A 20,384-nucleotide genomic window follows, 5' to 3' on the forward strand; every position below is an offset into this window, starting at 1 on the left:
ATAATATTACAAGTTCTGTCCATTAGCTCAGACAGCAGGATGAAAAATCAGGGCTCCAGCTCCACCACATGCCTGAAATGCTGCCTTCCCAAACAGGGCTCAGAAGAGCATGACACTGCCTTGCCACCGTACTTGGCGAGCTTGTACCTCATCAGAAAACCTGCAGAGAGATCCTGCACATCAAAGAGAAAACATCATAGCTGCCCATTCTCCTCTTTGCTCACCACCACTCTCAAAGCCTGTTTTTCCTTTGCTGGTGACTTACAGCATGTCATTTTTGCCCTTCATTTCAGCTCCTCTTCACAGGATCCCTTTATATTCTGTTCATAGCAGTATCTCATAAGGACCATATGCTAGAAAACTACTTATTAAAGTCACTCATTTTTCCACCAACTTTGTAAGTCAGCCAGCCTGGACAACACATTAACCTGCTGCATTATCTTTTCTGTATTGGTTAGAAACATTAATTGTACTGTTAAAGATTTGTGACCTATATCATGGGGTAAATACTTCTAATTTTTAAATCAGTTAAACAGATGGCACATGAATAACTAACAAGCTGTCTGCAATCTGGACCTAATGCATCTCAGATATCCAGATAATCAATGATATTCAGATAACTGAATACCAGAAGTGGTTATATGACTAAAGAAATGCCCAGAATGCAGTCTCAGCAAATCTTTTCATATTTGCATACTATATTTGTGAAAAACCCTTTGTAAAGGAAACTCAACGTTGACCACAACATTTTATGTGCATTTATGCACCTATTACATTCCCATGTCTGCAGTATCAAGAAGTGTCACTACAGCTGTATTAACAGAGGCTATCCATGTTTAACAAATTGCCTGCAGGAAAAAAAATAAAGGTACATTTTACAGTAACTTTAAAATAACTGATGCAATTTAACTATGCTATCTTTTGGCATGTAATCATCTCCTACTGTTACAATACATGGCACAAAAATGGTGCCACACTAGTATTAGAAATTGAACTAATTAGGGCTTCATTTCCACACTAGTGTTATACAAAGAGGACATATTTTCATACCAAATGGGGCCCAAGCATTTGGTTCCTCTAGAAGACAGGTGGGGACTGCACAAAGCTGCACCAGGGGATGTCCAGACTGGATGTTAGGAAAAGGTTCTTCACTGAAAGGGTGGTCAGTCACCAGGGAAGTCCGCACAGCATCTCACCTGGCAGAGCTCAAAGAGCACCTGACTGGTGCTCCTGATCATGGTTTGGCTTTAGGCAGTCCTGTGAGGAGCAGGGAGCTGGACTTGATGACCCTTATGGGCCCCTTCCAACTTCAGATATTCTGTGATACTTCATCTGATATCAAATTCATAAAAATGGACAATGCAAAGGACAAAATCCCTCCGAGCAGAAACAGAGATGCCTTGAACTATATCAATTACAACTGTGAGAATGCAGATGCTCCACAGGACAGAGTGGAAAAATACACAGAGATTAGGAAAGTTCTGCTGTGGTCTCAGTGTTTCCCAATCCTTCTTAGCCCTCAGCCTAGACCTTTTGTATGTTTTATACACAGGACACTACACCTAAGTTAGTATATGGAAACCTGTACTGTGCTAAGCTATTTTATTGTGTGGTATCACACATCAGGCCTAAATTATTCAGTCCTTGTGTTCTCATTGCAGCATAGTCTGTAGGCTGAAAGAATGCAAGCAAAAAGCAAATAAATGCTCACTTAAGGAAGCCTGCTGATACTTTCCCAGGTCAGCAGCTCCTTAGGAGTGACTCGGGTCCATAACAAAGGGAATATGGAAAAAGCTGCCAGATCCCATCTTCTCTCCTACCCTTCTTCATGCAGCACAAAGCTTTAAATTATATCAAAACTTGCACATAAACTCACTCTTGTTATCATTCTTCAACAACACTGTGAGCATCCAACTATAAACACCTTTAGCTACCAACAAAAGATGCTGCTTGGGTGACTTGGGTGACTTTACCTGACTAAACTGCATAAAGCAGAGGATAGAGTGCAGTAGTTTCCCATTCCTGCTCTAAGTGGTGGTGTTATATATGGGCTATGAATAATTAAACAGAAGCAGTAATGTAGTGACAGTACAATATCAGGGAGAAGGAGTGGGAAAGGAGTTGGGAGGCATCCAGTTTTTAAGATAAACAACAGGTTTGATTTTCTAACCTTTCCAATAAATAACATCCAGTGTTCTGGAAGAATGTGTCTGTCTTTAAGTGTATATCTAATTAGATAAAACAGTCCTGACTGTTCAAAAAAGAAGATATTATCTAACAGACAGATGACTAAGAGTAAAGGACACAGGTTTTCCTCCTGACTTACCCCAGCACAGCACACTGGGCCAAGCTATTTTACCATTTATGACTGGGAAAAAATTTCCACATTTGCTCATGCTTCAAGGCCTTCAGGCAACAAAACTGTGAATTCCTGATTTCTGTGAAGCCCTAGTTCATGCAGCACTGGGGACAGTGCCTGATGTTCTCGTGTTTCACCACCCCACCAGTGTCAAGTGGGTAAGGAAACCCCACTTTTGCTTGCCTTTGAGCAAAGCAAAAGCAGCTCTTGCTCTGATTTCCATTCCAGTGTGTCTGCATTGTGCTGCTGCAGAAATAACATGTTACAAGTCCAAGACATGATGTGGGAGCCAAATGGAAACGCATGGGGAAACAGGAGGAATTCAGTAAATCACTGGGCAGAATGAAAGGTTTTGCTAATCAGTAATATTTAAGAAAAAGCAGCAGAAGGCAGTCCCTTCTCATGTGCAGCCTGCAGTAAGACTTGCTATTCAGTTTATGTCAACATATTGTTCAACTGAATTAAATATATTTTGCTTTCTTTGCACAGCATTTCTGGTTTTCTAAAAGCTCCTGGACAACAGGAATTTTCCTAGCAAAGGCAGCATTTACTTGACTGGAGAAAAATGGTTGCCTTTGGATTTGCAGATTCTTAAGAAATCATTGATGACAAAAACACAGCAGAGAAACAGCAAAGCTAAAGAAACCATAACAATGCACATCCATTTCTTTGCTAAAATAATCTTCTTATCGGAGCCGACATTTTAGATGACTAACATCACTTGGAAAGGCACACAAAAAGCATCACAGCTCTTGTTCCAAATTGCCAAACAGCAGTGCAAAAACCTACCAGAGAGAATAGCTAGCCACACTGACCTTTAAATCAACATTTCAGAGCTGAAAAAAATAAACAAGCAGCTTAAAATCTCTAGGAACACAGACACAGTAATGATATGTATCCTATTAGGATGTAATTCTGCACAGAAAAAAAAGAGTGCTCACACAAAAAGAAAAGCCTGCTATTGAAATAGAGAGATGTGCTGTACATCAGAATTTCCTTACTGCCTTGGGGATAAAGCAAACTACAGCTTATGCAGGTTGAGAATTTGCAGCAATGTATTAAAAATGCTAGCTCCAAGTCTAAAGCTTTTTAAATTCTAAGACCCTGCACTTCTATTTTCCTGACCCCAAAATCCTTTAGAAGAAAACAACACTCAAAGCTGAAATTTCCTTTATGTGTTTTCATTGCAAAGGTAATTTGGAAGTAAGCAGATACCAAACATGGATGTTACAATGAACAAAAGTGAGAAAGAGCTGAGCTATGCCAAAAAAAAAGCCTTTGTTTGGTTTTGTATCACAATTCTATCTACACAGCCTCAGAAATTAGATATGCCCCAAAATGTCACATCTCAAAGAGGGATATTATGGCTGATATTGAAAGCAAACCTACACATACACACACACATCAACAAAATGGTATCTGCAGTATGTTACCTGTAGCAATGTAAAAGAACAACTTATAATACTAAACCCCCTGCAAGCAAATTCAATAAATGATACAAAATTACAAAAACAAGTAGGAATGTAAAAGGCCTAACTGTGTGGTTTGCGATTATATTCATTCATTCTCTCTCTTTTCTACAACTGGATTACTCACTGTTTCTTCATAGCACTATCTTGGTCAAAAATAAAAGCCTCATTCAGTGTGTCTGTATCCAACAGGGGTCTGGTCCTGATCAGGGCTTTTGAGGCATCAGGGAACCAGACATCCAGGATTAATAAGGGAAATCACTCGAAAGCTCATGATCCCACTGTACACAAATAATTGGGCCATTAACAGTTTGTTATTCCCAGTTTTACTGCATAAAATTACCACAAGGCAACAAGTATACAGTTGTGAATGTCCCCTGTTTCAGAGATCTGTGGGTACTGAAAAGATGCTGGCTCATAGAAAATCAGACAGGAAGGCAGGATGTAAAGTTACTGTGCATATACACTGTTGAGTTTTAATCAGTATAGACTCATAAGCACACTTCTGCAAATTCAATTAGAATTGGGCATTTTGCTGTTGTTCCTATTTCCTAGGTAGTTTTATGTCTAAAAGCCCAAAGTAATTTTTTTTTTTTTTAATGTTTAATGCAATGTTTGAGAGCAGAAACTAGAAAAATAAAGAAAAAAAATGCTTCTTGAAACAATCTTATAAAGTACAATCTCTGCTCCTGGCAAGTTTTCTTTAACCATGCTCATTTCCAATAATTTAGTTAATAGGAGTATAATGAATTGAATGATTACTATCTGATTGGGTGAATTCTTTACGCAAATTACAAGATAAACCAAGAGATAAAATTCACAAATACAAATTCACAGTAGTTCTCTTGTTTTCATAGTGAATCATCTGATTCAGTCTATTTATTAATTTGATTCAGTCTGTGAGGTGCCCATTTAAAAACCACCATGCTTTTTCTATTGCCTTGCACTAACAGGTTCTGAACATTTGTTTTAAACTTATTTTTATGGTCATGTCCAGCTTATGTTCATATATGTCCAGATTATATATTTCATATGTATATATGCATCACTATGTAGTCTACCATGCATTCTAATATCATCTAATATCATCTCTTTCAATGTATGTGGAGCCTAACCAACCTTTTTTTAGCCCTATCAAAACAATTAACAAAGAGTGATGTTAAAACCACAGATTTTCAAGGTAACTGAAGAAAACCAAAAATGTTCTGGTCTTGCTCTGATTAGTTAGTTTTATCTTTGACTTCCCCATAGTTCTCATGCATTTATTTCAGTACCAAACTATTACAAATTTGATGTTAATTTAAGTCACATTCAAGTCTTAATGCTTTCTTCATTTCCTTTGCTCTGCTTCATTCTCTTGAGGAAGAATATAGGATGTGCCTACAAACTCCTGCTTTAGCTTACTCTTTACTGAGAACACAATTAGAAACTTCTTCAAACGAGGTTTGCAGCACAAGGTTTCCTTGTCAGGGCAAGAACAATGTTGTCAACAAAGCTAGTCAGATACAGTGGCCTATGTCTCACCTGTGAAAATATATCTGTGGAACCTTCTAAAAAGAATATTCCATTGAAGAACTGGTATCTCTCAGCCAAGGAACAAACACAGAGCATGTGAAAGTATGTGGGAAAAACTCATTACAGGAGCAGCAATATATGGGTGTATCTAAAGCACCCAGTGATATACCATCTTCTTGGAAAGCATTCTTTCAATATTCAGTGCCTTAATCATGGTTTAGAAGGATATTACTTGGCCACTTCATATTCAAAAATTAATTTCATTTCCTAAATTGTGCCATTTTTATAGAATATGGACAATTAGATGATTAACTCTACCATTATATTATTGCTACTTACAAAATGCTATAAATGGCATTACGGACTATTAAACCTCTTTGGTTATAGAACGCATCTTAAATTTTATTTTGGATTTTATTTGATGCACTGTGTAAAATCAGAATAACATAACAGCACATGACATCACTCAAAAGCAAAGCAAACTACAGCAAAGGCTCTGGGATGGCTGGAAAGGAGCTTTTTCTGATGCATTTTAAAAATACATCAATACAGTGAAACAGCACATGAAAACCTAAGTGCCCAATACGTATCTGGAGAAAAGCCCTACGTCACTCCAAAATCTCCAAAGACATGCAGAAAACAACCTCCAGTTGTGAGACTGTGAGGAAGAACAAGCAGGCTCTACCAAACAGTGTGAGACTCTCCCACGGATGTGTCATCTGATCTGCCAGTCAGGAACTGGGAGAGATTCTACAACAAAATACCTCTTCCAAAGGCCTGCATCCTCTTCAGATCCTTCATCTCCTCCATGGGGGACCATGAAAGGAACCCAGCCTGAAGAGCTGAGCTGTACAGATGCTGCATAACCCACTGGTAACAGCAAAGGAATGCAAGTCAGGAAAACGTGCCAACCTAATTCTGCTCTGATTTGTTCTGTGAGTTTGGACAAAACAACCTCTCCCTCCATCACTTATTGTTTGTAAAATGGGGAGAATAAAAGGAGTTAGCATCTGATCTCACACTTTTGATGTGCATTTTGGAGAGGGAAAGGGGTAGAGAACAAACGGAGTCCTTATTATATAGAAAGGATAAGGAAAGTTTAATGGAACACAGGCTTGTTGGCTTTGGCTGTGGGATTTTTTTTTCCCTGACAGGGGTGGGAGAAACCTATTATGCCTTTCCTGGATGAGACAAGCTGGGAAACAGGCCCCTAAGCTTTTCTTCCCTACAAAAGAAAAAAAAAAAGCATATAAGATTACAGCCAACTTAAGCTGCATTTCTGCTGCAAAGTAACAATCCTTCATTCACACTTAAAACTTCTTCAAGAGAGTCTCCACCAGGAACAGCTGGTAGAATAACAATTGTGCTGGCCATTAGAGAGCATGCTTTTCAATTTCTACTTTCAAAATCATATAGGTTAACCACTCTATGGTAATTAAGTCTGGCAGCCCATAATTGAATTGCTAGAAGACAAAACATCACAGCTTCTCAAAACACGCAGCCTATTTTAATGTAAAGATACTTGACACAGGAACTATACTAGAAAGTTCAGTAGGTTACAGTTTTATTTTTTTTAATAATACACTCTATTGGTAAGAATTTTAATGTAAATCCAGCTATAGATTTGCTTTTGCCTGGCAAAGAAGCTTTATGCTGAAGCATTTCCATCCCTACCTATGGAAGTAGCTGTGGCAGCACAAACATTTCCATGCCAATACAAATGTGTACAGATCCTCCACAGTGCACTGCTTTAGCTATATTCCAATTGACTTAACTGTTAAAATTTTCTAGGCTTAGTGACAACAATATTTTACTTCATGGTAGCTGATCCATCATAGCTGTCGGTGTGTATGCTCTTAGCCTGTGGCAAAGGCAGGATAATTTGAGTTGTTTTGCCCTGCTTCATTGAAAAACAAGATGACTCAAATTACTTTGAGCTTGCTTCAGGCGAGGCTCGCACACTTGGACAGCTATAATGGATCAACTGACGTGTAGGAGAAGATTGGTGGGGCTGAGCCCAGTGCTGAAATAGAGCAAACGTCCTTTTTTTTCACCCCTGGCACTCAACTTGAGCCTTTGTGAGCTACAACATGTCAGTGAACAGATGAGTGAAAAACAACAACTAAAAAGCTCCAACATCTTGCAGTCTTCTCTGAGAGTAATGTTAGGCACAGAATAACTTGAATCCAGAGATGAAGATCTGGACAGAGTTACTCAGTTATCTCTGCTCCTAACTACTCCAGGCTTGTCAGCTTTGCTTATTCTCCTCTTTTTTCTTTGTCATCTTGTCCTTTCCTTACCTGTTCCTGTCCAGTGTGCTTCAACAATAATTCCCTCCTTTAGCAGCCTTAGTGACCTTTTCAAAACAGGGAAGTCTTCAAGATATGTCCATTAATGGTGCCTGCAACACCTGCATACTTTACATTTGTACACTGAATTATGATGGTATTTATCTTTTCCATCTGCACTAAGCAAAACTATAATTAATATTATCTCATGTGGCAACCATGCTCTGACATTAGTCCCTCTGGTTACCCTCCCTAACTTTTCCATAAATTCATCTGACAGCGCTCAAATTATCCCAAAATTCAATTTATTTTTCACATACACTTTGAGGCACATTTAACCATTAAAATTCAAATATTACTGTAAGCTCATCCAACACAACTAAACTGTCCATCATTAAAACAAATAGCTATTTCCAGTGAAGTCTTACTCGTTATCACAAGAAGACTTCTACAAATGAAACTGTTGAGAAAAAAATTTAAACCATCTCCTAGTCATTATCTGGTCATCCCACACTACCTTGTATGTTCCTTGGTACCTACTGGAACAGTAGGTGTTCCAGAGCACATTCTGAACATGACTGCACCATAATCTGTATCACTTCCCAAACTACTCCTAATTAATTGAGAACAGATGAGAATATTAATTGCTCCTATTACAAGTGCTGTAGAGAAGTCCTGTCATGTCAGACCATGCAGGAAACTGTCAATGCCATTAGAAATTCTCCTTGCAAACTGATACTGCAGAATGTGTCAGTAGCTTCTGATGATGTCAGATGAGAAACTGCAGCAACAGCCAAGAGCAGAGTAGTGCTCCCTGGAGACGCCAGCTTTGGCAAGATGTACTGAAATGCTGCAAGAATGTTTCTGAAATTGAGATTACTGAAACGTAATATCTCTTTTTGAAAACTTTACTGCACACAATTCATCAAGCCAGAGCTACAGTTCCAGGAAGAAAGGACCATCTGTTTTTCTTTGGACTTCTTTTTTTAAGGCTCACCTTTAATCAATTTTAAAGTTTTTTTCATACACTGGAATGCAAAGAATTAATAACTTAAGAACTAGATAAATGGTTCAATGTGTCTCCTTGAAATAGTGAATCCTCTAATTTTAATTATAATTAACTAGAAAATAACAGCCTACTTGTAATACAGACTCATTAAATCTGATACCTTTACACTTTTAACCTACAAAGGGGGCCACAAGAACTCTGGATCTATTTCCATTCCCAGCTTTGCCTTTCACCTATCATATATGCCACTGGAAAGAGCATAATCTCTCACAGACCTATTTTTACACCCAAATGGGAAATTACTTATGACAACAAAAGTGCTATGCTGAATAGAGCAAGGCTTTCAGAAACATGGATATGGAAGGTTTGCATTACAAACCTTATCTTAAACATAATTTTAAATTTAATGCTTGTTAAAAAATAAAAGCCTTTGAAAGATCACAAAAAATTGCACAGAAAGAAATACGGTATAGTCACTCAAATATTTCTGAAACTCAGAGCATGATTACCACTACGTTAAGATTTATTAGAAGATGCGTTCAGCCAGTGTATCAAACTTCCCTAACCCTATACATATGACTATGTACAACTAATCCATATAAATACATGAAAAGATAAATCTGAAAGACATGATGAAAATAGCTCATTGAATTATCACAAATATTACATCTTAAATGATCAACATCTAAAGTATCAATTACAGATGCCGTGCACTGAAATTGTCTGGTTGATTTCCAAGTGATCTTCTGGCTTTTACAAGCTCATAAAAAAAAACCCATTTAGTTAAAAACCACAGGACACAACTTAAAAACAAGCCAAAAACCTGAATAAATGCTTACTAAGGGTCTATCATATAACACAGCATGGCTGAGAGCAATAAATGGGAGAAATTCTGCTGTCACCGATGAGATTAGGGCTCTCCTCTTTGGACACCATTCTCTGCAGAGATCCTGCCCTAGCAAATTTCATACAGATTCATCTTTTTCCATCAGTCTTCATTTAATCCAAGAGACTCACTTTCTAATAATTACATAGATACACAGAATACTTTATTTTTGCAAGAAAATGCCACCCAAAACACAGCCTGACTGAACACAGAGACATGCATTTTTCAGGCCTCTTTTTAAATACACTAAGATAAAACAGAAGTTTATCTTTCAGAATTTTAGGACATCAAATCATGGCTTCAGTGAAGGATGCAGTTTAGCTGAACTCCCCTTCTGTGATTCATAACCCAGCATTAACAGTTTCCTGAAAAATAAGCTATAATTCACAAAATTGCAACCAAAGTCCTCAAAGCCCATGTATCGTGGAGAACTCTTGGGGATCTGGCATAAAAATAGTTGTTTATAATACTACAGACCCAAGTGTCAGCTCTACCACCAGAAATTGTCATCCTGTAATGGAAACAACAGGAGCAAATGTCTGCATGTGTCACCTCTATATCACAAAGTGGAGGATGAGCCCAGAATTTTGTTAGTGACTAAAGCTGCTATATCAGAACAAAGATGGCAACATGGTCTGCTAATATTGACCTGACACAGATCCATCTGCCTGAGCCCACTGATCAAATCTATTAGATGTGCTCAGTTTATGCAGAAAAATGAATTTAAAAAAAAATTAAAAAAAACCAACCAACCAACAAAAAGCAAGCAAACAAACAAACAAAACAAAACCCTAAAAAACATAAAATAACCCCCCCATCTCTAAATGACTCCTAACATCCTTTCAGAAACTGCATTCTACCAAGCACAGCTTAGCATCCAAGCTCGTGGAGCTGACCTTCCAATTTTATTAACATTAATAAGCACAAATACAAAGGGCTTTTTTAATAACAAGACATATGTTACTTCTGAAGACAGAAATCTAAGAATTTTCCCCAGGATACTCCTGACTTCATCTTCCATCATTGCTATAAAAAGTTGCATACACAGCTGATTCCAAGATTTCAAAACATCTTTGCTGTATAATGAAGATACCTAATATGAATTTTCTCATTTCCTGTCATGTTTAAAGAGATTTTTCATTTGTCAAGTAAAATTGACCTTAATATGTGGCTGTTAGGGAAATAAAAGCACATTACCCTGTTGCTGCTGTTACTTAAAGAGCACTGAATGCAACACCATGCAACAGTGAATGCAATCCAGTGCAACAGTAGGAGAGTTCCTCAGGATGGAATCCTGCCAAAATTATCTGCCCAGATAAATGGCCTGACAAAAGGCAACCATAAATAAGGTTACTCTTTCGACATCATAAAGTTGACGCATATCCTGCCCAAGCTAGTTTTGTATAAAACAGCAAATAAATCTAAGAGATAAATAAAATGCAGAGATGCTTTTATTTCAGATAAGTCTGCCTATTTATTCAGAAACCATTTGTGCAACAATTTTTGGACTATCTGAAACAATTTCTCTGAATACGTGCAACTCAGATCTCTTTCCAGCCTACATCCCTATAAATCCTGATGATTTCATATCCTGCACAGAATATTTTGCATAGCCAAGTTCAATTTAAAATTAGTTATTAAAATGAACCATTAACTTTGGAATTGCCTACAGAGCTTTTTTTTTAAACTTCACAATAGTTTACATTGGATAATGAAGAAAGAAGCTTGATGAGAGCATTTGCAATATGGGGGTGAAATAGCACCCAAACCACAATGCTGAAAGAGACTTTGAAAAAACTCAAAATCATTTTTCATCATCCTGAAAAATACTTTTGGCATGTAAAGCAGAAATATATTTACCTACAAGCAACAGCAGCACATGCAGTATCTTAAAAAAGAAATGCTTAGGCATGTGGTCCAGGTGTCCTCTGGAGATTTATGGTTTAATTGCTCCACATGCCACATATTTTACACAAGTTTTTTTTTAATCCTGAAACAGAATTTAAACCTATGTCATTTAGCGGGTTATGAACTGTGCTGGACATAATTTAAACATACTTTCCTTTCAAATTAAAGGGTTTAGTGACATACCAAATCCCGGAATGCTTTTGAGACTGGATTTGAGACAGATTTTTTCAAGTCTGAGGTAGCTGTATCGCAGCAGGCAGTTCCACAGGAACATCCAGTCCATTCGTGTGCGATGGTTCATGATAATGACACTCCTTTCTCCAGGAACAAATCCATCTCCAGTGACAACCACCTTGGCACCACACACCATTTCCAGCAAGGCCTAGAAATAGTATCTCAGTATTATGGCTTTACTCCCAGAAGAAAAGCATCACCCCATTAGCAGTAAAAATTATTTGAACTATATGATTTCACTTATTCGCTCACATTACAACTGGTAAACAAACTTCTGTTTTCTAATAAAGCAGCCAGCTTTTCTCCAGTAATAGCTGTTCAATGGAAGAGGAAACAACAATTAAGCAGCACTTCTTAAAAAGCACTCTATTTCCATCACTGCATTAAGCTTTCCTGGTTTTCCAGGAATACTATAATGTAGGAACATAAGTGATTCAGTATGGATTATAACTTGATAGGTAATCTAAGGAGAGACTGGCTGCACAAACATCTACTGCCCCTAAGGTCAGGGTCAGCAGCAGCACACTGTCCAACCCAGTCAGCACAGAAAAAGAAACCAGCAAAATACCATAAGAAAAACGCCTTCAAATTACCTCCTTGACCTCTCTTCCCCATTCTTTCTCCAAAAAAACCCAAACCAAAACAAAAAGAACACCAAAAAAACCCACCAAAAACCACAAAAGAACAAACACTGGGGATTTAAACAGAGCTCTAGAAAGTAAAACAACTTCTGTTCATATTTCTGCCAGTTCTGTGTGTGCCTAATATAAGCCAAACTAAACTGAAGCAGGTCAGACCCACCTCACTGTCCCATCCTGCTGACTCCTAGAAAGGAAGTAAAATGTGATAGCAGAGTGAGGAAGGTGAAAATTTCTTACATCACAGAGGTCAGGGTCAGAGTTTCCCTGCTGGAGTCCAACTGGCACAAGAGCACTTTATTGTTTGGAGACACAAATCAAGAACCTGCTTCTCCTGACTAAAAATGCAGTGAGTGTAAGGACACAAACCTGAGGCAGACAAGGTCTAAGCCTCAAAATGGTTGGATAAAAAAATCTTTTTAAGACTCCTTTCCTGAACCTAAATCCCCAAGATTCTCAGAAGACAGAACTGTTTTCACAAACATATTAAAATTATTTTGGTCTAGCTCTAGTGTAGGCTAAAAATCAAACTTCTGAAAAAGTCATCATAAACTAGTTTTAAGAACCCAGAATTATAAAGCCCAGGCAACTAATCAAAGAAAAGACTAGTATTAGATTTTGGGGGGTTTGAAATTATAAAAAAAATTGAAGACAAACAGAGAGTTATTTTGTGACAGTATCAGTTCCCAGTTAAATTTCATCATGACAAGAAATAACAATCTATTTCCTTTACTGTTGATTACATCAGCCCTCCTAATTTCACTGCATTTAGTAATGATAAAAATTATAAACATTTTAGAATAAAAAACAGCTGAGGCCCCTTTAAAACACACAAGGAAGAAACAGCAAAAGCAGAAACTATTTGATCTACAATAAGGATAGAACTTCCTTTATGCCACAAGATACATATTTCTGCACACCAATATGGCATTTTACTTCAGAAAAAGTTAAACAGATCTTTAATGGCCTAGAGGAACAACGTTCCCTGGCTTTTAGAGAACGGAAGAAGAGACAGATCCCATTCACATTTCCTTTCCTTTGGAACAATTCAGGGAAGAGCTTTGTTATTGATTTCCAGATTCATATAGCTGTAAAGCTGATGATACGTGAAGAATACATCCTTTCTAGGGGGAGCTCTTCTTTTTCCCCTGAAAACATTTATCTCTAATTCAACTACAAGGGCTAAATTCTATAAGGATTAAGTAACAGAATGGTGAAGGTTGACAACAATGCACCAGACAGTGGATAATTTTCCTAATACAACTCTCGGAGCACAATTCAAAGAAGGAGTTTACAAGACAACTCATTTAGGAAGTTAACAGTTTAAAAAAACTTCCTTCTGTTTATTAAAGTTTCACCTACTCTTCTCTGCATCTGACTGACACTGGATGAAGAAGGTCAAAATGGTCAAAAAAAGACCTTTTCAAGCATAAAATGAACACACAACATTAGCTGATTTATAAATTAAACTGTGAAAGAAGAGGGGGACTACAAATAGGCACACAGTTTACAACACTGACCTAAACCCAAAGTCTCCACAGATAGTAAGTGTGCAAGGGCCTATTCAGACAGCATAAATAACTTTAAAAACCCTAAAATAAAATCCAAAGTGTGAATGAGCAAGCTAAATTGTGGGATTAAGGAGAGTTGCCCAGACCTGGATTATGTGCCACTTACCACAGGGAGTGTGAGCCAAGTGGCCACAATGCAGTCGGTGATCCAGCGGTACCAGGCTGGCGAGATAAACATCAAAGGCAGAAAAGGGCCCAGCATGAATATACTTCCAAAGAAACTTCCCAAGAATAGTGCAAGTGCAAAGTACATCCCCTTCCATGACACCATGGCTCTGAAAAACAGGGTTGGCATTACATTAGACAAACTGAAAGAAATTCTGTAATTCTTCAAGTCCACAAGCCTGGTCTGAGGTAATATTCTTTCTTTTTTCCACAGCTAACAACACAGGACAACAGTAAACACAACCAAAATGTTCTTCTTCCCCAGCAGCAGTAGGAGAAGGACTTTATAAACACAGTGATTTGTAAGGTGAATTGGGATATTAAAGGGGCCATAAAAGTATCGGCTACATCATAATTTTCTCCCATTACTACAATATGTAGTTCCACTCAAAACCTTCAGCAAGCTATTTTTATTATCCAAAGGTACAAAAGGGCTATTAAGAGAACACCAGTGACATTAAACTTTTTGGCCATTATCTTTGTCTGTGGAGAAATACTAATGTTACCATGCTCTAAAGACAGGAAACTTTGCTCTTCTATTTCTCCATCCCATTTCTTCTTACTAAACACAGTGTTGCAGAAACTCATCTTCCCCATCTATGTGTGACCTCCCTCACAAACCACTCAAACCTGGCAAGACTGACCAGCCCTTTCAAACACCAGTTCCCTTTTCATCCCAACAAGGCAGGCAAGCAGCTGAACCCCCCCAACCCACCCTGGCTTAGAGAATTCATCACTTTTTGAAGTCTGCTGTACTTCAACTGCCCTTATCAGTTATTTTCCAACTTGCTGCACCAAAAAGCCAATAGCCTGTGTTTCTTAAGGCATAGTCTAGACTTGAAATATTTCAGTGTCTGTGCTATCAGCTACACTGTCTTATTATAAATTGAAATGTACAGTACACTGAGCTTCTTAGTGCATTATGGCAGAACACTCAGCAATCCTCCAAGCATTTGTAATAGCTACAAGCTTTCACAATTTAGCAACTACTACCAGCTATGACAAAGCAAATGTGGAAATATCAATTCTCTAAATTAGGGCCTAAAAATAGACTGTTTTCATCTATTTAGGACTCAGCCAATTGTTTATAAAACCAAAGGTTAAGCAGAAGTCACTTTTTAGTCACTTCAGTGAATTTCTTTTTTTGACAGGCTATTTTAGAAATTTTAAGAGCTCAGATAGACAGGACTTCAGGACAAGAAAAACAGGAAGCTGCTGGGTTTAATTTTAAAACGAGCAATGGAAAAGCAATCTATTAAGCCTTGTGTATTGTAACATACATGATTTATCTCAAGCATGTTTTGTACAATGTCCATAGCACTGATGTTTGCACAGCAAAGTATTTGACAGTCGAGAAATGGCAACACTAGGGTTGCTAGCAGATGAAATTTGCTTCTGCTACTTCATCTTGACAAATAACAAGAAAGTAGCTGTACTTTGAGATACTTTTAGGTTTAAACAATTTCCTAAACTGTATGGTATTTGAAGAAAGGCTGATACAAGAGGCCATGCAAATTTTTAATGCAATGATATAGGAAGCTGTATTTAAGTTTGCTTCTGCAGCACAGTAAAAAAAGCAACACTAAATACAAATGTTTGCTAATCATTGTATTGGAAAGATTTTGACACAATGAAATTTGAATTCAAACAAATAGATAATATTTATATCCTGGAGTACAGTGCTCTCTTTTCTGCCAAAACCAGGAACTAAGTAACCATGTCTGCACATATGTATGCACTAAGTAGGATCAATTCTGACATATTAAAGGATCCTTGAAGAGTAAGGCCCTGGAGGAAACCTTCTTTTTGTTAGGATTTTTTCTATTTGTTATTGCAAACTTCTGTGGGGGAAGTCCACGATAAAGGCAGAAGAGGACAAAAAAAAACCCAAAACAAAAAACCCAGAAAAAACCAGGAGCCAACAGAAAGGCGGGCTGGGGGGGAATTATTAGTTGCAACAAGACCAGAAGAAAAAGCCTTCTCTTGACATCAAGATTTGAGACCTACTAAAAAAGGCAGCAGACAGAATTAAAATTCTATGTGCTTGATCTGAACAGGCATTTTTTGAGGAACAAATGTATCTAAACAACTGGAAACAGCTTTAAGACAGGTAAAACCTGCTACTAGACACAGAACAGGAGTTTGTTAGGCTTTTGCCAGCTGCTCTGCTCTCTGTGCAGCTCTCAGAGCCATCAGTCAGACGCAGTGACATTTGCCAGGCAGACACTGCGGCTCCAAAAGGCTGCCAGACAACAGGGACAGAGGACATGCTCCAGCTCCAAACACCTGACTGCTGCACACAGGTACCCCCAGAGCTAACGAGAGGAGACACTGCTCTGCCATCCTGCTAGACTCCTAGAAAAGCAATGTGGGTCACTTATTTAGGGGCTGTCTTTTTCACAGTTTACATTGGTCCTTCCCTCAAATTGTTAAACACAACCAAAGATTTAAGGGGAAAAGAATCTTGTTGTATTTTCTGTGAAAGACTGTCTCATAAATACTTTTTGTTTGTTTGTCTTAGATGAAAGTATCTGAGCTATGGAAAAGACCTGAGGAAGTTCTGAATTTCCCCTTCTTCAACCAGCACCAAGCAGTACTTTCTTTTACATTCCAGTGTACACATTGCAAGTTACAATGCATTCCACTGGGTTAAACACCGTGCTGTTTATTTCTAGACACAAAAGATACCACGTGTGTTTTCAATCGACGCCTTTTATCACTCTTAAAGCCACAATTTTAGTGTGACAAATACTCCATTTTGGTTATTGCTTCTATATAACACATTATATACCTTTACACATGCATTTATCTAGAATAACAGATAGACTTGGACTTTGTCTCTGAATTACTTCCACCACAATGAAGGAGAGAAAGGGAGAAAGTTTCAGCAGATCCAACTGGGAGTGCAGTGCACAAGTTTGTAAGGGTTGAGGACGCAGGGCTGGCACACAGCTGGGCCAGGCCAGGCTCTGCAAACCCAGGCTGTTGTATCCAGTTTACCATTCCACACACCTACCACCAAGGACAGGAAGGAACTATTTTAATCCTTTTGCACTCCTCAGCTCTTAAATACCTACATTAGAAACAAACTGTCTCTAAGATACGTCAGCCATCCCAAATCTAACACCTACCACTTACATTCAACAAGTAACAGCTACAAATCAATGCAAAATACATGCCTGCAACCTCAAAACATGATAAAAACCAGCCAAAGAAAGGAGTACTTAATGAGGACTTGGAGAATGATCTAAAACAAATGTGAAAAATCTCAAAACAAAGAAAATTGGAGCTGACTCATGTCAGAGATTAGACACCCAAGGAATGAATTACAGGATTTGACAGGAAGCCTGAAGAGGACGCAAGCATTTTCAAAGTACAGAAGTATTCTCTTACTGCTGCTGACAACTTCTTTCTAATGTAGCAATCTCCCTCAACACTGAATTTAACATGTAGGATGATCTTTATGTACCTTAAAGCCTCTTTCCATTAGCCGTGTGGGTCAGAGCTGTGGGAAGACAGTCAAAATTATTTTACAATTCAGACTGAAAGCTGCACACAGTGATAAAGACAGCACCCAGCACCCTCATACTGGGCTTGTAGTTCTTCATCTATTTCGTGGCAGAACTCCAAGTTATTGGGGTACTGTACTTCACATATTCCTGTTGCCACAGCAGAAGGAAAACACATTCTGTCTCCAGGTAACTGGAAACAATAATTCTTTAAATACAATTTTTGCTTTCTATTTCAGTTAATTTGAAAAATTCTTGGCTACAAGGGGAGAAAATACTTTCCCAAACAGTTTTTGTAAACTTCATTTTTATGAGACTATTTACATGAAATTATTTCGATAATCTTATGCAAACAAAATGTTTGCATAGTAAGATAAAGCAAAGATATTTTCCTGTGATGCGATTTTGGCTTGTTTTGTTTAACATCTAAATGCATTTATTGAAGGTACAGCTGGAATGACAGACAAACCACAGCTTGTTGTGATGATGATTTCAAAAGGTTTTAAACAGACTGTTCTCTACAACAAAACTTCACAACTGCTTCTGTGGCTTGTAAGTGGGCAAAGGATGCAAAATAAGTATCTGATATGAAACAAAAAAGTTCTAAACTTTAAGGTCTGGAAGTCTCAGCGTAGTCAACACTCACCAGACGATTCAAATTTCCTTAACAGCTCCCAGCTAATTCAAAGTGCTTGTACAAACAGGTTAATTCATCTTCCAGGCTCAATGTAAAACAAGATTTTAGCCTCAGCATAGCACTGAGCAATACTACCTGACAAACAGAGCCAGCTGCCTGATAAAAAGAGAATTTTTCAAGCACTTAGTACTACGAAGTGAGCAAATCAGGTTTTATTACACCATTGAAAAAATAAAGAAACACTCTTCAGTGCCAATAAAACAACTGGTCAGCACATTTCCATTCAATCAGTATGGGCAATAAAACTGCTCATTAGCCTTCAAATCTGAATGGGAAATACTAGGCATTGGATTTAATGCTTCTTCCAGTCAATTACCAGTAGAAAAGGTAAACATCTTCAATTAAAATCAAGCAGAAACTCACACAGACAGCCATTGATGCCTCTTCTCTAACAGGTCTGCAAAGAAAGTGAGCACTTAACTCCAAACTGACTTAACTTCTGCACTTCCTCCAAGCAGGGCAAGTGAAACAGGTGAACTGTAAATTCCAGCTCCCATGCTCAATTTTGCATTTGGAAACATAATTTCCAAATCAGAAGATACCATTTTCACAACAATTTTTAAAACCTTTGATCTGGGTGCCATGAATTGAAGTTCCAAGAGGTGGGCAAGAGAGGAACAAAGTTTGCCAACTACTTAGGCGTCTATTAAATGAACCAGCAAATGAATGACCCAAACTTTCAGTTGTTTATTGTTTTTTTAGGTTACTAAACAAAATCATCTAGACAAGAGAGCAGGCAGATTGACAACCCTTCTAGTTTTAGTGATGCAAATGAGAGGTCTGAGCAGGTGCTGAACATCAGCCAAGCAAAGTTTGTGCAAATGGCAGATCCTAGCAGAACGTTTCAAGTCCAACAAAATCACCACGCTTTTCTATTTGAGCATTTTCTGGTTTTCTTCCATAACAGCATTTCAAAGGAAATTTTTATCAATTCTTGCACCCAGAGCAGGAAACTACTTTCTATGTAGCACCATATTTAAAAAGAAACTTGCTTGCAGCAAGTTTGTGCAGACTGACTTAGTTGTATTTCCAGATCTACAACTCACCCCATCTCTTTGATCACATAACTTCTCACTTGTGCCTCAGTTAAAAGAACTGCAGAAATAGAAGAGGTTCTAGGAGAAGCAATGGCAGGAGGAAGCAGAATTATTAATTGCAGAGATAGCCATTCTAATCAGAAGTCCACGCAACACAGGCAGGAAGCTCTGGCAGTCTCCACAGAACTCTTTATGAACTATATTTTGTTTCTGATCCTTCTCTTAAGCATTTCAGTGGTTTAAGATATGCACAGATCACTATCACCAAAAAATATGTGAAGAAACAGGCACCTGACCACTGAAACTACTTCCTTTTTATACAATTCTTGCATTTAAAAAACTTAACAGATATATTCAACATAAAACAGTATAGGATAGGGCAATAAAAGGGCAATAATTATCATCACAAGCCATACCCCTGACAGTATGGCAGATATTAGCTTACACATAAAATACAGAAAGCACAAAACTTAATGAGCAATTTCCGTAAATATTACTACTAAAATATGATTATTACTGCATCTTACAATTTATTATCTCTTTTATTCGCCAAGACTTAATCTGACTATTATAATTGAATAAAAAATTTAATAGAATATTGCATTTGGTCTTCCCAAATACAAAAATGCTGGCTGAGATTCTTTGCAGTACAGCCTTTAGACACTGTAAGCAGGTAATTCAGTCAGGATACAGACATCAAATCAGTCTGATATCTTTTCACCCTCATTTACCTGTTCTCTTTCCACTGTTGCCCCAGACAACTATTAGACCAATAAAGCTTGAATGAAAGCATGAGCTAAGGTATTTGAAATAATTTGTAAGAGGGTATTACGCAATAGCTACAGCTGCTTCTTGAAAAAGAAAAACAAAAGAAACAATGATTCACGGAAAAGTAGCTTGCTTTTATTCCTTACTATAATCAGGAAATCTAGATGAATTGACAAGTTTGCTGTAGGAAGAACTGCTCAAGAGCTTTTACTCCCAAAAGCTACCTAATTTTTTTTTTGTTATGCATATTGCACAGACACTAATAATTCTGAATTCCTTCTTCATGGCTTCCCATGCATGGAGCTGTGCTCTGCACTATCCATCAGGCTGC

General features: G+C 37.8%; 1 protein-coding gene across 8 annotated transcripts in view; it reads right to left on the reverse strand.

Moving 5' to 3' along the window:
• LCLAT1 (lysocardiolipin acyltransferase 1) overlaps positions 1 to 20,384 on the reverse strand; it is a 117,843-nt gene that overhangs the window by 60,043 nt on the left and 37,416 nt on the right. For all 8 annotated transcript variants that reach the window (XM_064415110.1, XM_064415103.1, XM_064415108.1 and 5 more), the window contains 2 exons: positions 13,984 to 14,152; positions 11,618 to 11,816 (listed from right to left, as the gene is read on the reverse strand). In XM_064415110.1, the coding sequence (XP_064271180.1) occupies positions 11,618 to 11,816; positions 13,984 to 14,148 (364 nt within the window). In that variant the 5' untranslated portion in view covers positions 14,149 to 14,152. The remainder of the gene's footprint in view (positions 1 to 11,617; positions 11,817 to 13,983; positions 14,153 to 20,384) is intronic.

The sequence above is a fragment of the Passer domesticus genome, chromosome 3, assembly GCF_036417665.1.
Source record: "Passer domesticus isolate bPasDom1 chromosome 3, bPasDom1.hap1, whole genome shotgun sequence".
Classification (NCBI taxonomy): domain Eukaryota; kingdom Metazoa; phylum Chordata; class Aves; order Passeriformes; family Passeridae; genus Passer; species Passer domesticus.